At 46.8% G+C, this 17,866-nt stretch overlaps 1 protein-coding gene across 1 annotated transcript in view; it reads right to left on the bottom strand.

Annotated features, from left to right (window-relative positions):
• LOC120039310 (caskin-2-like) overlaps nucleotides 1-17,866 on the bottom strand; it is an 85,234-nt gene that overhangs the window by 32,200 nt on the left and 35,168 nt on the right. The window contains exon 4 of the mRNA XM_038984768.1: nucleotides 9,939-9,990. Within this exon, the coding sequence (XP_038840696.1) occupies nucleotides 9,939-9,990 (52 nt within the window). The remainder of the gene's footprint in view (nucleotides 1-9,938; nucleotides 9,991-17,866) is intronic.

The following is a 17,866-nucleotide window of genomic DNA, read 5'->3' as shown; positions in this document are numbered from 1 at the left end:
TTGAGAGAGAGAGAGACAGAGAGAGACAGAGAGAGACCGAAAGAGACAGAGAGAGACCGAGAGAGAGACAGAGAGAGAGACATTGAGAGAGAGAGAGACAGAGAGAGAGAGAGACAGAGAGAGAGACATTGAGAGAGAGAGAGACAGAGAGAGACAGAGAGAGACCGAGAGAGACAGACAGAGAGAGAGAGAGACAGAGAGAGAGACATTGAGAGAGAGAGAGACAGAGAGAGAGAGAGACAGAGAGAGAGACATTGAGAGAGAGAGAGACAGAGAGAGAGACATTGAGAGAGAGAGAGACAGAGAGAGAGACATTGAGTGAGAGAGAGACAGAGAGAGACCGAGAGAGACAGACAGAGAGAGAGAGACAGAGAGAGAGTGACATTGATAGACAGAGAGAGACATTGAGAGAGAGACAGAGAGAGACATTGAGAGAGCGACAGAGAGAGACATTGAGAGAGAGAGACAGAGAGACATTGAGAGAGAGAGACAGAGAGACAATGAGAGAGAGAGAGAGAGACAGAGAGAGACATTGAGAGAGAGAGACAGAGAGAGACATTGAGAGAGAGAGAGAGAGACATTGAGAAAGAGACAGAGAGACAGAGACAGAGAGACAGAGACAGACAGAGAGCCAGTACTCTTCCATTAGCCCAATAACACACCACAGTCCTGGGCTGTTAGTCACACACTCATCCTCTCACTGATGACGATTCAATTAAAGTCTGCATGTGATCTGATGGTAAAGTGAATGGAAAACAACCTCTTCAATATGTAGAAAGAGGCCACAATATAAAGCAAAACCAGGCTTATCCAGAACCCTGCTCTGGGCTGTGGGCTGAGGGCTGTGTTATTGGGCTGTACTGTAGTGTAGAAGCCAGCCAGCCAGTAGTCTAGGATTCACTAGACACCAGGAGACATGAATAACAGGAAAGATAATGGATCTGGAGGCTTTGGCTCAATCAAGACCAGACTCCCCCCATCCTCATCCAGACAGTCTCTCCCCCCTCCTCCCCTTTTCTCTCTTTGTTGTTCAGCTTTATCTGTTTTGGGGAGAAAGGGAGGGGGGGTATGGGGGTAGTAAATAAAAAATTAAAGCCCCCAAACTGTGGGAGGGAGGATTTGGCACCCCCACCATCATGTTTTATGAGTGCCATGACGTGTGTGTGTTGTCGGGGCATGCCAACACAAAGTGTGGCCTCTAGAGGTGACTCAGCTCAGAGGGGAAGAACGACTCAACTCATCAGGCTGGTGAGTAACAATCCTGCCTCCAGCACCACCGTCAAGTCCAAACACCACAGATGTAAATCTCCCATCTCACACACACACGCAGGTCCAGGCCGCAGCCACAGCCTGCAGCCACCACCATCCACATGGAGAGAGAGGGAGGAAGCTGCCAGAACATAATATACTGTACAGCACCTAACCATAAATAACCAGATCAGAGACACGAGAGACGGCCTGCACTCTAGAGAGACAGCTAGTACTAGAGAGAGAGTCCGTACTAGAGAGAGACGGTCGGTACTAGAGAGAGACGGTCGGTACTAGAGAGAGCCGGTCGGTACTAGAGAGAGACAGTCGGTACTAGAGAGAGACGGTCGGTACTAGAGAGACGGTCGGTACTAGAGAGAGACAGTCGGTACTAGAAAGAGACAGTCGGTACTAGAGAGAGACAGTCGGTACTAGAGAGAGACAGTCGGTACTAGAGAGAGACGGTCGGTACTAGAGAGAGACAGTCGGTACTAGAAAGAGACAGTCGGTACTAGAGAGAGACAGTCGGTACTAGAGAGAGACAGTCGGTACTAGAGAGAGACAGTCGGTACTAGAGAGAGACGGTCGGTACTAGAGAGAGACGGTCGGTACTAGAGAGAGACAGTCGGTACTAGAGAGAGACAGTCGGTACTAGAGAGAGACCGACCGTACTATAGCGAGAGACAGTCGGTACTAGAGAGAGACGGTCGGTACTAGAGAGAGACGGCCCGTACTAGAGAGAGACAGTCGGTACTAGAGAGAGACGGTCGGTACTAGAGAGAGACGGCCCGTACTAGCGAGAGACAGTCTGTACTATAGCTCTACAGGGTGTTTTGGAATAAGTGGTGCCTCAGTGGGCATGTAGCACTTCCTGTCTCTCTACCAGAGGGAGTTGTGTAATATGAAGGGAGGCTGGGGGGTTCTGCTGTGTCTGGCTACAGTAACCAACAGGGCCAGGATCATCTCTATGAGTAATGGAATAGAATGAAAGAGAGCGAGGGGGAAGGAGAGAGAGATAGAGGAGGGGGAGGAAGAGAGAGTCTAATCCCTCTGTTCAATCCAGCAGCCTGACTGAGAGGTGATAAAATCATCAAAATGCATGTGTGAGGAGCATCTCTGCAAACAGCCTAGTTATTAGGACAGCTTCTAAAATCTAAATAAACCATGTCTGTCTATTGGTGGATAGGAAACATGTTTGCTCCAGTCCAAAGTCTATGGAGGGACAACAGAGTAAAGACAAAGGCCTACTGTAAAGACGGAGGTATTTTACACATATGACAACGCAAATAGAAAGGTATCAAGTTTGATGATGCGATACTAAATACGGCTTACCTGGAGGCTTCTTAATTAATTTAATAGAGTATCATAGACTGATCTTACCATTATGTCAGCATATTATAATGGAGTTACCGTGAGCTGCACTCCAGGGCTTCCTCACACAAAGAGAGTCTGAAGAAAGAGCACAAGTAGGGGAGACTAGACATGCAGGGAAAGAAACTGATATTTTGTGTGAATAATACCAGCTGCTGAGGCCCAGACTAGGGATGAGCACAAGTGCTGTCACGATACAAGAATTTTGACTTGGATACTGATACCAGGTTTAGTATCACAAGTGGTGCAGTGGTCTAAGGCACTGCATCTCAGTGGTTCAATTCCAGGCTGTACCACATCCGGCCGTGATTGGGAGTCCCATAAGGCGGCGCACAATTGGCCCAGCATCGTCCGGATTTGGCCGGGGTAGGCCGTCATTGTAAATAAGAATTTGCTTTTAACTGACTTGCCTAGTTAAATAAAAGGTTAAATAAAAAACACACTCTATACCAAAACGATAACGGCAAAAAAAGCAGAGAGAATGTGGTTTTTCCCAGTTTGTTCGGCTTTTTAAAAGATAAAAAACTACATTGGATGTTCTAAATCCACAAAAATGACTAAACCACATCAGAGGATTACATTTGAAGTCTGGGGAAAAATGTAAGACGTTAATATGTTTTAGTGTAGATAGCCTTTAATTCAAGTGCAGACGCTTAGCACTGTTGTTTGGTTAGTGGTGTTTCTGTAGCACATGTTTGATGGAGTTTGCAAAACTATTGGCCACTGAATTGATGCAAATAATCATGATTCTGCCAGGTAGGCATAGGCTACTGGGAAAAGCTTTCCATCTACCAGACGGTTATCATTAGCATCCATAATGGTTACACAAAGTGATAGACATACGCACACCGCACACAGACAGGGGCATTCCTGTGTCGTTGCCTCTTCAGAAAATTGCAGGGAATACGAATCCTGATGCATTCTGGTCATGTGTTATGATAACTCTATTAAGTTCAATACATTTAGTTCATTTCCAAACGTGAGACACATTTGATAGAACCAAAAGTAACAACATTTGAGTACCGAACCGTTTTTCATGTTGTAATATTGAGTACAGAAGTGTTGGTGAACCGCGTCCCAAATCACTTGATTTCCTAAGTGCTTCTGAAAACACTTCACACCTCTGTGAGAGTCACACTCCAAGCAGAGTATACACACACACCCTCTCTCTCTTTCGTGAACCTTCAGTTGAGATCTCTCTAAACCTAGATGAACCCCGTGTGACGTTGGTCTCATTAGGCCTGCCTTAGGGCCACTTAACCCAGTGAATCCTGCCTCTATCCTCTGAGGTAGAGCTCGGTTTCCTTCCCTAATGCAGCAGCGTTTATTTGGGCCATGGGGTGGGGATGTATTAAGTCACTCGGGCCAGGGGCTTTACACAGGGCCCAGCCATGAAAGAGGGACGTCAGGAAAGGGAGAGAGGGAGGTGAGAGGCCGGAGGTACACAATCCCTCCTCTGTCCTTCCCTTCAATTCTCTCTCCTGTTCTCCCCCTGGCAGGACGTGAGAGTCCAGAAGAGAGAAAGGCCCTTGAAAAGGCTCTGTGTTCAAAGCACGCAGGTCTCTCCTCCTGTCAACCCCGCCGTCTCTCCCCCTCCCCCTCTCTAGAAGAGAACAGGGACATCTCTTACAGCATCACTCTAGCACACCACTCCAATGAAAGAAAGAGAGAGAGGGAGAGACAGAGAGAGGATGAGAGAGGAGGGAGATATTTACGGAGGGAGATGGAGAGGGTCTGACCTGTCTCCAATCAGGCCCCTTAGTACCAGGTTGGAGTGCTGTCATCCCTGCAGACTGGAATGCACTGGGATAGTATATCACCCACCTCAAACAAACACGCACGCACGCACGCACGCACGCACGCACGCACGCACGCACGCACGCACACACAGAGACAGACACAGACCCGCTCACACACAAGCAAGCAAACACGCACAGGCTCACACAGACAGACAGACAAGACAGACAGACAGACACACACAAGCAAGCAAACACACATGCATGCTCACACGCACGCACGCTCACGCACGCACGCGCACACACACACAACCTCCCCAGCAAGACCAGGGACAGTGAGAGAGTTACAGCCTCTCAGAGCCAAGGCACCATCCTGTCAAATGACATTCCTGCTGATAGTGTCACATTCCCCAAGGTGACCTGGCCAGTCTAGTATCTCTCTGTCTATTTGACTGACTGCCTGACTGGGAGGTCAGAGGCTAATAACTTCCTTCCAGTCTGGGCTGTGTGCTAATCATTTCAGCAAACAGAGTGGCCTGGCCTTGGTCATCTAGGCACAGCATCAATGCAGGTGGGCCCTATAGCTCTGTGTAGTATAGTAGTAGAGCCAATGAAATGGCTTGGAAACACGGGAACTATGACATCACTTTTAGCTACATTTCAATGGTGAGGTCTTTTTTTGGATGCCTTTGGTATCTTTCCTATGTTCCTTTATAGGTCAATGGATTTTATATGACAGTACAAGCCGTCTGAATGAAAACATTTACAGGGAGTTTTTACGAGCGCAGGTTCAGACACGCTGTTTCATTCTCTTAAATACACAGTCTTTCTCACACACACACACACACACACACACACACACACACACACACACACACACACACACACACACACACACACACACACACACACACACACACACACACACACACACCTTCCTCCCGCAGGGAGCTGTGTTGACATACACTTCTAACATGGCATGGATGTCAGCTTCTATGGTAGTTTGGAAACAGAGCAGGCTTTCTGTCCAGCTCTCAGAGGGAGAGTTAGTAGTGTATAGTCCTCTCCTGCCAGGGTTGGTTCTTTCCCTCCATTGCTTCAGATGACAGGGGTGTGTTGACGGGTCCTGGCAGTACTGCCCTCTGTGGACACACAGACACACAGGCCAGGGATCCAACCAGTCCCCCACAGACAGGCACAGCCATTCAGCCCAGGCCATTCCAGTGCTGCTCTCCATGGAAACTGCACCCCAAACACAGACCAAAAGCTGGAAAAGTTCATGGAGACTCAAATACTAATTTGTCTCACAGGGTTGCAGAAAAGAGACCCTTTTATATATTACAGCACCAGTGTTTGTTCAGCATGCCTTTCTCTGACACACACACACACACACACACACACACACACACACACACACACACACACACACACACACACACACACACACACACACACACACACACACACACACACACACACACACACACACACACACACACACACACAATCTCTTTCTCTCATGCATGCTAGCACATACACATAAACGGAGAGGGCAAATAAAGTCTACGGAAATGGGATGAATGGGTGGCAAGCACTCTCTCACAGCCTCACACACCTTAATAGCAGTTGCGTGAGCTGACCAGTTGGCCAGTTTATTAGGTACACCACCCCGCTCACGAAAATGGGTATCTCCTACAGAAAGTGAGTCACGTGGCCGTGGATTACTTAATAAAGCAGGCAGACAGGCACCAAGGAATTCAGTTACTGCTCGATTAAACGTTAGAACGGGTAAAAGTGACCTATGCGACTGAGTGTGGTATGATCGTCGGTGCCAGGCAAGCCGGTTCCAGTATCTCAGAAACAGCCACCCTCCTGGGCTTTTCACACAACAGTGTCTAGGGTTTACAGAGAATGGTGAGACAAACAAAAAACATCCAGTCAGCAGCATTGGGCGAAAATGGAAAGAATTGTGCAAGCCAACAGGCGGCCATAAAGAGGCAAATAGCGGCGCAGTACAACAATGGTGTGCAGAACAGCATCTCAGAAATACACAACTCTTCGGCCCTTGTCACGGATGGGCTATTGCAGCAGACGACCAGAGGGTTCCACTTCTATCAGCTAAAAACAAGACGACGCGGCTCCAGTGGGCACGCCTTCACCAACACAAAACATCGCCTGGTCCGACGAATCCCAGTTCCTATTGCGTCATGCTGATGACAGAGTCCAGATTTAGCATAAACAGTATGGGTCCACGGCCCCATCCTGCCTGATGTCAACGGTACATGCTGGTGGCGGTGGTGTAATGGTGTGGGGAATGTTTTCCTGGTATACGTTAGGTCCCTTGATACCAATTGAGCAATGATTCTATGCCCTGAAGAATTCAGGGTGTTCTGGAGGTAAAGGGGGGTCCAACCCGGTACTAGATGTGTGAACCTAATAAACTGGCCACTGAGTGTATATCAACCATGTCCACGCCTACAGTAAGGGATGAGTAAGAACCTTTCATCATCCTCTCATACAGGTCTTCACCTGAACAACATTCATAGTACTACATACCCTCACTACTGCCAAGACAGACTGAACACTTTCCATGATTGCCCAACAAAGTGTTCTAGAAAAACAAACAGCCCACAATATACATGAGTGATTACTGTTGTAAACATAATTGTTGTGTGCTGTGCTTCAACATGATAGCGTATGGCCTACTAATGGAGCGCTAGACTAAGCTATAGGATATGAGACTGAGCTGTAGTGATAAAATGAGCGGTCGGGTTCCGACAGTAGTATAGTCTGTGTTTAACGCTAGAGAGAAAAGCAGAGCAGTGCCAACAGCACTGATGAATAATGAAAGACCTTTCCCCCCACTTGAAATTCCATGTCCCCACGGGGGCCATTAGAACCGAGCAGCACACACACACGCGCGCGCGCGCACGCAGCCTGAGCAACACACAGCAGCAGCAAGACACAAATGAACACTCTTCCGACATGCTAATGTTGAGCCCCACATACACTATACAGTATATACAAATGTATGTGGAAACCTTCAAATTAGTGGATTGGGCTATTTCAGCCACACCCATTGCTGACAGGTGTATAAATCGAGCACACAGCCATGCAATCTCTATAGACAAACATTGGCAGTAGAATGGCCGTACTGAAGAGCTCAGTGACTTTCAACGTGGAACTGTCATAGGATGCCACCTTACCAACAAGTCCGTTCGTCAGATTTCTGCCCTACTAAAGCTGCCCCGGTCAACGGTAAGTGCTGTTACTGTGAAGTGGAAACGTTTAGGAGCAAAACAGCTCAGCCGCGAAGAGGCAGGTCACACAAGCTCACAGAACAGGAACGCCGAGTGCTGAAGCCCATAGCGAGTAAAAATTGCCTGTCCTCGGTTGCAACACTCACTACATAGTTTCAAACTGCCTCTGGAAGCAATGTCAGTACAAGAACTGTTCATCGGAAAGCTTCATGGCTGAGCAGCCGCACACAAGCCTAAGATCACCAAGCGCAATGCCAAGCATCGGCTGGAGTAGTGTAAAGCTCACCGCCATTGGACTCCGGAGTAGTGGAAACGCATTCCCTGGAGGGATGAATCACGCTTCACCAGCTCACAGTACGACAGATCAATCTGGGTTTTGCGGATGCCAGAAGAACGCTACCTGCCCGAATGCATAGTGCCAACTGTAAAGTTTGGTGGAGGAGGAATAATGGTCTGGGGATGTTTTTCATGGTTCGTGCTAGGCCCCCTAGTTCCAGTGTAGTGAAGTCTTAACGCTAGAGCATACAATGACATTCTAGACGATTCTGTGCTTCCAACTTTGGGGTAACAGTTTGGGGAAGGCCCTTTCCTGTTTCAGTATGACAATGGCCCCGTACACAAAGCGAGGTCCATATAGAAATGGTTTGTCAAGATCGATGTGGAAGAACTTGACTGGCCTGCACAGAGCCCTGACTTCAACCCCATTGAACACCTTTGGGATGAATTGGAACGTTGTCTGCGAGGCAGACCTAATCGCCCAACATTAGTGTCCGACCTCACTAATGCTTGTCGCTGAATGGAAGCAAGTCCCCGCAGCAATGTTCCAACATCTAGTGGAAAGCCTTCCCAGAAGAGTGGGGGCTGTTACAGCAGCAAAGGAGGGGACCAACTCCATACTAATGCCCATGATTTTGGAATGAAATGTTCAATGAGCAGGTGTCCACATACTTTTGGTCATGTAGTGTATCATCATCATCAAGCCTGCAACTCTGTTTCCAGCCATGTTTTTCCTCTCTGGTGCACTAGTATATAATTCCCGGGCGCGGCAGCTGTCATCACTGCATTGAGTTGTGTGGCAGCTTTTGTAAACACTCCCATCTAAATCGGCCACAGTCCCGCCCTCTACGCCAGACAAACTCCACCCCTGACCCCGGCCCCCTCAGGCTCCGCCTCTGAATTCCCTGCCCCCCCTGGCCCCTGAGAGCTGACAAAGAGAGAGGGGGGGGGGGGGGTTGGAGAAGATGCATAACAAGCAGTAAACCATGGCCAGAGCCTGGGGCCTGGGGGGGGGGGACGACGACATAGGCTCTGATATATGGTGCGCCACTGTCCTGCTCTCTGGACCATTTTACAGCCATCTCAGAGGCACGGCTTATCTAAAGGTCTCCCACTGTTGTCTTGGCTCTTCTCTCCACTTTTGTTACTCTGTTTATTTAGGCTGAGTGAAGGGGCACCAGTAGTGTCTGTAGAGGGGGAAGGCTGTTTGGATGGATGTGGGAGCGCTATAAGAGGTAGTTATATTTGGATATCTCGGGTGTGCTAAGCCTATCGGACTCAATCTGAACTCAGACAGTCTAACTGTAGACTTTGCCAGAGTTTGCATGATCTACTTTTTGACTAGTTCATATTCTACAGGGAGCTGAGCGACTCTTTAAAAAGCCACGCTGCACCAAGGGATCTCACCAATGTCATCAATGTGCTATTCTATCAGCTACTGAGAGCAATTGTGAAAATTAGTATGGCTTTAGCAGCCGACAAAAATATCTGCGATGAAAACACACCACCCTGTGAGAAGGGAAAAAGAGAGGAAACTGAGATAGTGAGAACTTTCATATGGGATCCAAGTCCCTCCACAAAGAGAAAAATAGATGAGAAACTAGACCTATGCTAATAAGCGAGAGGGGAACATTTTTACAGTCAGCATTTCCACTGGCAGACAGGGTAACTGGGGGGTTAGTAGACTGTGGTGCGTCTGCTTTTGGGCAAGAAGCAGTAGTAAAAACAACAATTAAATGAGCGTTTTCAGCAGTGACACCTCCGCTTCTCCTCCAGACACAATTACCAGTTAGTCTGCTTTGGCTGACTTAGCAGAAGGCCATGATTCAACCCTTGGCAAACTAACGCAGAGTGTTTATCACAAGACAAGACGCATTGAGCTTTAAAATCCCAGCACTTGTATGTAGAAGCTACACAGTAGAACTACTGTTTTACAGATACAGAAAGAGTAGCTTATTGGTAGGCCATATTTTATTTTATGTATTTTTCTTTTACATAGGTTGTCAGTCAGTTCTTTAGGACAGTGTTATTATCATCACACACTTACCCATCTCCATCCTGGTAGTTGACGTTCAGTCTCTTCGTGGAGCCCAACAACTCTGCAAAAACACAAGACAGAAAATAAATCAACATACGTTCAGGATATTTTTAGAACAAACACCGTGCTACTGGTTAACCTAGAAACTATTCACTTAAGCCTGGAGGGAAGTGCCTCCATGGTGCATCTTCAGTTCATGGTTTATAGTACTATACTGGATTGGCTTGCTTTTTGGTTGTGCAAAATCTGGAGGTTGAGCATTGTTTTACAGATCTATTATTAGTTCACTCATGATCATGTGTTTGCTTGCGAGCTCAAACCATCTCCAGGTTCAACAAGATTATCTACGGGAACCAACTCAGTCATTCTAACAGATTATAGAGCATCTGGTTCTGGAAAGGCTGAAGACCTGCAGGCCACAGGACTAAGAGATCCTGGTCTAGATACTCACCCTGATTAGTTGCTACCATGTTGTTGTCATGTTGTGTTGCTACCATGCTGTGTTGTCATGTGTTACTGCCTTGCTATGTTGTTGTCTTAGGTCTCTCTTTATGTAGTGTTGTATTGTCTCTCTTGTTGTGATGTGTGTTTTGTCCTATATTTATATTGCACTTATTTTTAATCTCAGGCCCCCGTCCCCGCAGGAGGCCTTTTGCTTTTTGGTAGGCCGTCGTTGTAAATAAGAATTTGTTCTTAACTGACTTGCCTAGTTAAATAAAGGTTAAATATATTATTTTTTTAATTAGAGGGCTATGGGGTCATGGTTCAGGGTTTAAGGAGAGAGCGACAGACAATGGAGTGGAGACTCCAGCTAGCTCACCCACCAGGCCTCAAAAACCTGGTGGGTGAACTAGCGATCCCGAACAAACTGTCCCTGATAGATCTGTTCCTTTCTCTCCATCTCTAGAGGCAGTTCATTAGCCTCTGACCCCAGGCTGACCTCTGTGGCCAGGTCAGGAGACAATACACTGTTCAGAGAACAAAGGGAGGGAGGAGACCTTGTTGTGTCCTTTGATCTTCTGATAGAGATGCCTCTCCATCAGCCTAGTGTGGCTTTAGAAGAAAGAATGTCACTGGCAACCACAGGGACTCATATGGTGCTTTCCATCTAGAGTTAGCCCCACACCAGGGTGTCGTCAGTGTTTTATGTTAACGTAACCTCTAGTTATTCTGTTTCCATCAGGACTGTGACACTAAAAACTTGTGGTGAGCAGAATCAACAACCTCTGCATCATTCAAGAAGACTGTTGCTTTGTCATGGCTCCAAGTCAGAGCAGATCTGCTGGAGCCATGGCCAAGTGAGACACGGTTGCTGGCCCACGTAGATGGAAACAGAAAAGTCTGCGCCTTTTGGGTAAAACACTAGGGTAAATCCTCATTGGAAATGTGCCAAGTCCCTACAGTCTTTATGGGCAACGTCCAGACCTGTCAACTAAACTGATGGAGATATCTCCTGCCCTCCCAAGACGTGATCAACCAATGGCAGGGTCGTTCCCTTGTGTATCTCACTGGCCCTGCTGACACCCCAGCTCTCTTTGACATCTTTCATACAATTTCTCCAAACATAAGCACAGACTCACCAGTTGCATGTGATAAGGAGCACATTCTTATCAATTCTGTGAATTCCAAACAAAGTGTGTGCTTTGTAGAGTCATGCAGCTTATGCCCTGCGTTCAATCAGCATGTCAGTGTGATGCCACAGTCATCGTCCCTGAAATGAAAATAGTCACTCATTTCACAGCAAGGTCATTGAGACTATGAATCACCACCGCCAGTGGTAGATATACAGTTTACTGTCAGACACTAAGCATTTGTCATCTGCTGTAACAGTAATGGAGGTCTGTGAGGCAGAGCTCCATCCATGTCAGCTGGTCATAAGATAGAGTCTGCACTTGTGTTCTGGTCTCCCATGGCGTCTGAAGGTGGGTCAGCCGCTGTGAGGGTCACTGTTTGCTATGAGTTCAGCGAGGTCAAAGGGCAGGCCACAGGGGGGTAACACAGAACCGAGTGTGAAAGAAGTCCCAGACACTGGATACACCCACGGTGTGGAGACATGGCGACAGCCCGTCTTACTACTGCTCATTATGTCTGAGCAGGAGACGAGCAAGGCCATGGTAGCCTCAACAGCCCCAAAACAAGTGCTTTGAAGTGAGCTTCTATTCCAGATCTCTGCTCCACAGCCAGTTTCCCCTTGGGGATCTCTGTGGCTCTTTGATTATGACCTCAATTCCATAATTAAGGTGTATCAAACATTGCGTGTCGCAGTCAAGTCATGGGAACACAAACCCCTCTTCGATAAAGTTTTCAGAACACTTTGCTGGCTGTGTAACAAGCACACACTGACATCAAACCCTCATGTGACTGACGGGACAGGCTGCCTGGCCTTGTCTTCACTACAGGAACCAGTCTCTAATGCTGAATATTGCAGCAAATTGCCCATTGAAGCTTTCATCTGCTGCACATTTGTTAAAAGTTATTTTTAAGGTAGTTTATGAAGAGGGGGGAAAGCGCCGCCTGTTCGGTTACAACGTTTTGAGGACTTTTTTTAATTTAAAGATGAAAGTATAACGTACCATAGATTTGGTACCGCAAGAATGCTGGGCAAAGGGGAGATTTTGCTAATGTCTGCACATTTGAGAATTCTGTCTTGGAACAAGTTCATGGATTCAAGTCGCAGCCTGTGTCTCTGGTGCGACTGGCAGAAACAGAATCTGTTGTAAAATATCAGACTAAAATTAGACAACCACTGTGAGTATCAAAACTATGATTATATGTTCTTCCATAAAAGAGCAGGCAACGCCTCAAAAATGCATTTTGTTTCTGGGGCTCAAATGACTGCACTTAGGTCTAGGCAATAACCATACAAAAGTTCAGGTCATAATTTTCCTTCTGCACTCATTGTGGTGTAGAACAGAGACCAGGCCACTATTATCCATCCAAAATGTGAGGCAGGAACAGCTCTATTACAGAAGAAAGAGCTTTCAAAAGTAGGCCTTGTCGAAAACTGCTCTGTGAAAAACGTCAGCAGTCCCATCATGCCATATTCCCTGCCATTTGACTCAATGCCCGAGATTCAGGCTTTAAGTTGCAATAAAGAAACCCTGATAGCTTTAAAGGACCCTTTTTAAAAAACGCCACATCTACATCTTCCAGATTAATTGTGAGTAAATCCATATGGCTGTTTTGTATGGTTTTAAATGGCTCGACGGCTGGTTTTGGTCCAACACTACTATTGTATCTGCCTGTCGCAATAACAGGACTTACTGTGACTGGCATCACTCAAACCAGTAAAAAGAGGACCAATGCCAAGATGAATATACATCCCTTCACATCTCTGTTCCCGAGGACATATTATACTGAAATAGTGACAAATTAGGTGAACTACAGTAGTGGTTTAACAGCTGGCCATCTTCCTCCTTGGGAGCTGCAACCAGTCAACGAGGAAGCATCTTGCTTGGATGATTAAAGGGCTGAAGAAAGCCCTTTCCTCCCCTCGCCTTATGGAGGCCTGATTGTTTAGCATCTGAGACAGAGTGTTTGATCTGATGGCACCATTTGAAGACTCAAGAGTGTCAGCGGAAACCCCGGGTCCACAATCAGGGCTGGTGGATTTCAGCGAATTCATAGCTCTGCTGTGATCCTCGGGCTCTCACAGGCCTGGCACTGGAACACAGGAAGCTGCATGCAGTATGGCTAAGGAAGGAACGGGACTGGACCTGCAGCGTCTTAGAGCCACACTTACTACACTTTATGTAAAAATACAGTCGGCTACACATATTACTGAAATGTAAACTTGCGTACTTGCTACATCTCGACTGCTACCTCCAGAGGTAGAGCACGACACCCACCAAGCAGTTACCCCCCTGGAAGCAGGGCAGTACAAACAGAATACATGGTAATAGCAGAGCAATGTTTTTGAATATCTGAGACTCGTTTTATTGAGTTTTCACCTGATTAAAAAAAAAAAACTGGAATGCATCCCTGTTACATTCTAGGGATGAACATGAGTAATTGATTGTTCGAACGGAGGTCAAAACTCAATCTTAAACCAAAGATTAAAATGTTTAAAAAATTCCAGCGCAGGCCTTCTGTTCTAAAAATAGCTTGTTCTTTTTATTCCAAGAACTCAAAAGAAAATCATGTGAGTACTCGAACAGTCAAATAATGACAAATGGCCGTCCTTATTACATTCTGAAATTGTCGCAGTAGCTGCCGGCTGCACTGAGCCACATAAATCTATGGAAGCCCATCTCCACAGGCGAGAAAATAAACCCCTTAAAAGGGAAGGTAGCATACACATAACCACATGTAACATATGGATTTGCATTAGTATACGCATTAAAAGTCCCACTAAAGTTACACCTCACTTTTCTTATTTCTCAAGTTATTACATAAAACCAAATCAGAATTCCGAAGAATGCCGAAGTCAAGCCGGAAAATGTTTTTCTGAGTGTGTGGTGTAATATGGATTACATATAGGCAAGCCAGCCTATTCCCTATAATGTATACTCCAACAGAAATAACTTCAAATACTAGTTTCAATAACATTTTCCACAAACTTACAAGCAAATTCTTTATGAATGTATTGTTACGTTAGCACAGCATGAGTCAGCCATCTACAGCTACATTAAAGTAAACCAATGTTTTGGAAATACATAACGCCATCTAACCAGTTATCTTTTTTTTTTAATTAATGCAGATATTTTAGCAAGCAAGCTAACATTATCTATTTAGCCAACTAGCTAATAGCCTAGCCAACCACCTAGTCAGAGCCTAACAACTGGAGGCAAACTAGAGGACTAACATAACTAAAACATAACTACAGATCAAAAGCAAAGAGAGAGCAGAGACTTACAGATTGATGGCTGGGACCCATCCAATTGTAAAACTTTTTTAAAACAGTGCAGGCTGAGTTAACTACCAAAGCGAGGGGAAGGCGGGCGCTTCCCCCAGGCCGATGGAGAGTCAGTGAGAGAAATCCAATAGCTATAGCAATAGATTTCAGATATCAGCTAGCAAGCTAGCACTAAGCCAAGATGGAAAAAGTTATAAAACTCCCATAGCCTACTTACCAGAGAACATGCTGCAAAGTTTTATTTTATTTAGTAAAAAAAAAAATTGCCCATTTTCATGGTATCCAATTGGTAGTTACAGTCTTGTCTCATCGCTGCAACTCCCCTACGGACTCGGGAGAGGCGAAGGTCGAGAGCCGTGCGTCCTCCGAAACACAATCCAACCAATTCTAGAAACAATGCCCACTTAACCCGGAAGCAAGCCGCACCAATGTGTCGGAGGAAACACTGTGCACCTGGCGAACGTGTCAGCGTGCACTGCGCCCAGCCTGCCACAGGAATTGCTAGTGCACGATGGGACAAGGACATCCCTGCCGACCAAACCCTCCCATAACCCGGATGACTCTGGGCCAATTGTGCGCCGCCCCATGGGTCTCCCGGTCGCGGCCGGCTGTGACAGAGCCTGGACTCAAACCCAGAATCTCTAGTGGCACAGCTAGCACCGCGATGCAGTGCCTTAGACCACTGCGCCACTCAGGAGGCCCAACATGCCGAAAAGTTAACAAAAAACAAAAAGGAGAACAGACCAGGTACTACAGAGCAAAGAGGTAGGATTTTCTTTCATTTTGAGCCCATGGCAAGAGGGCACCAGAGTATGCCATGCTAACGGGTTCCCACTAGATAACACAGCCAAAAAGTCTGTGAAGAGCATGAGTATGCTAATGTTAGCCGGCTTGAGCTAGATACCGAGCTAGCATACGAACTCGGTAATAGACAGAGTACTCTCTCCTTCTGACGTTGCAAAATAGTGCATCGTGGGTAGTTTAGAAGATATCCGGAAATAAGTTCATAAGTAATAACCTAAAAACAGAACTATGTTTGTAGTTATAGGTAACCAGATGGTGAGTAAAAACTCATGCTTCCTACCCTTTGTCTGCACATACATGCTTGTGAATTGTTGCATTATTCAATAGTGTAATATGTTTAAGAATAAAAGTTTGTCACTGTTGAATAGTTTGCTTACTGGCTTATGGCTGTGGACCAAAAATGTCACGTTGCCAGCCACAACAAAAGGTACAGTAAAGCAAGGATGTAATGTGAATTGAAAAGTAAAAGTATCTTTCGCCACCTCGCTCCTCAGTCTCTCCTTCATATCTCGTAGTGGGAATAGGGCCTTATCTGCTGAGTAAATGGGAACAGGAAGTCACAGCGGCGTGCTGGGGTATTTTTTTGGCCTTATCTGAGCTCTGGGACAATGACAGGGTCGCACACAAAGGAGGCCATTCCCCTGGCCAGTTCCCAGATCCCTGTCGTTTTTAAACGGCTCTGTGAGGCGTCAGAGTGGCTATTCCCTACGTCTAGAGGCAGCGCTGCCAGAGTGGACCACAGCCACAGATTTCAACACAGATCGGTTTTATCTGTTTACTTAGTTTTCCTCAAATCAACAGTTACATGTGGAGAAAAGTCATCACACACTGCTAAGTCCGCTGGGTAAAGTTAGGTCCTCAGTTTGCCTAATGGCTAGCCCTCTCTGGAGCTAGATATTGACCTTTATAGCATTTTGACCATAGGAGGCTCACCCATCTATCAACACCAACCTGTTCCTGGTGCAGTTAACACCTGTGTAGCTGCACCTGCCTGGTTACATCATAGGAAGCAGTACTCTCACTGCTGTGTCTTGAGGCCCCTTGTGCTGCTGCTCACTCCTACACATCCACCTCCTGTCTGAACACCTGCCTCCTAGCCAAAGAGCGGGAAAATCCCTCAGCAATCAGAGCCACAGTTTCTGAACTATCGCACTTAAACTATAAGGGGAAGTGCTGTCAGAGAGAGAGAGTAGGGAGGAGAAAGTGAAGGCTGAGTGCTTCCTCCTGTGGCAAACAAGCGTTACAAAATATATATATGGTCATCGCCCCTCAGAAATCTCCATGCCAGATTACCCCATATTACTTCAGTATACGCAGCTACACAGAGGAGTCCAAACTGTCTGGCCGTTAAGAACACAAGGTTAAGAACACATCAGGGGTAAGAGATTGGTGGTGTGGCTGAGTATTATTCCTAAAGTGCTAACAAACTAAGCCAAATTTCCTCTCCACCTCGTGTCTATGAATGTTCATTCTGCATGGTATTTTCCCACCGTGCACACTGTACTGGCACATGATAGGACCCCATTGCTGGAGACCACATTGAAATGGCACACACTCACACTCGGCCAGGCAGAGACAAGCCCATCTCAGTTCACCTCCCAGGCCTCTGGCGGTCCACTTTCTTTATGTGTTGTTTTTCTCCGGAGAGGAATGTACCTCGTCTTGTGGGGCAGTTTTCCGGTTTGCCCCATCACCTCCACCTCCTGGGGGTGGTGTTTGGGGGTGATCAGAGGGGGCCAGAGTTTTACTGGAGGCACCATGAGGAAGCACTGGCTGTTTGACCAGGAACCGGAGGTGTAGGAGTGTGTGAGTGACCTCAGGGGTGTTTCGTTGCAATCCTGCTGTGACACGGAGGGGGGGACCTCTCAGAAACAAAAGCAGGGACTTGAGCTGGGCCTCTTCTACACTTCCTTTCCCAAGACCATTGTTCCAAAGAGCGGGAGGCTTAGGCCATTGTGTGAGCCCCCTCCCAGGGGAGGGAGAAAGGGAGACAGAGCGATAGAGAGAGAGGTCCCTAAACTCTGTGTTCCTCCATCTCACCGACTCTACTCCGCCCTCTCTCTTTCGTTCTCTCTGTCTCCCTCCACCTCTCCCTGCCCCCTCTCCCTTTTTTCTGCACTCTATTTTCCTCTCGTTCCCCGGCTCTTCCTCTGATGATTAGAGTAATGCCTGAGAAGTAGGGAGTTCCTCCTGTTACATTCACAACTCATTACACAGCCTACACGCAAACCAGGACCACCTCTAGTACACAAGAGGATCCAGACACAGACAACCAGCT

This window comes from Salvelinus namaycush, chromosome 3 (genome assembly GCF_016432855.1).
Source record: "Salvelinus namaycush isolate Seneca chromosome 3, SaNama_1.0, whole genome shotgun sequence".
In the NCBI taxonomy this organism is placed as follows: domain Eukaryota; kingdom Metazoa; phylum Chordata; class Actinopteri; order Salmoniformes; family Salmonidae; genus Salvelinus; species Salvelinus namaycush.
This window is presented reverse-complemented; position numbering and strand designations above follow the sequence as displayed.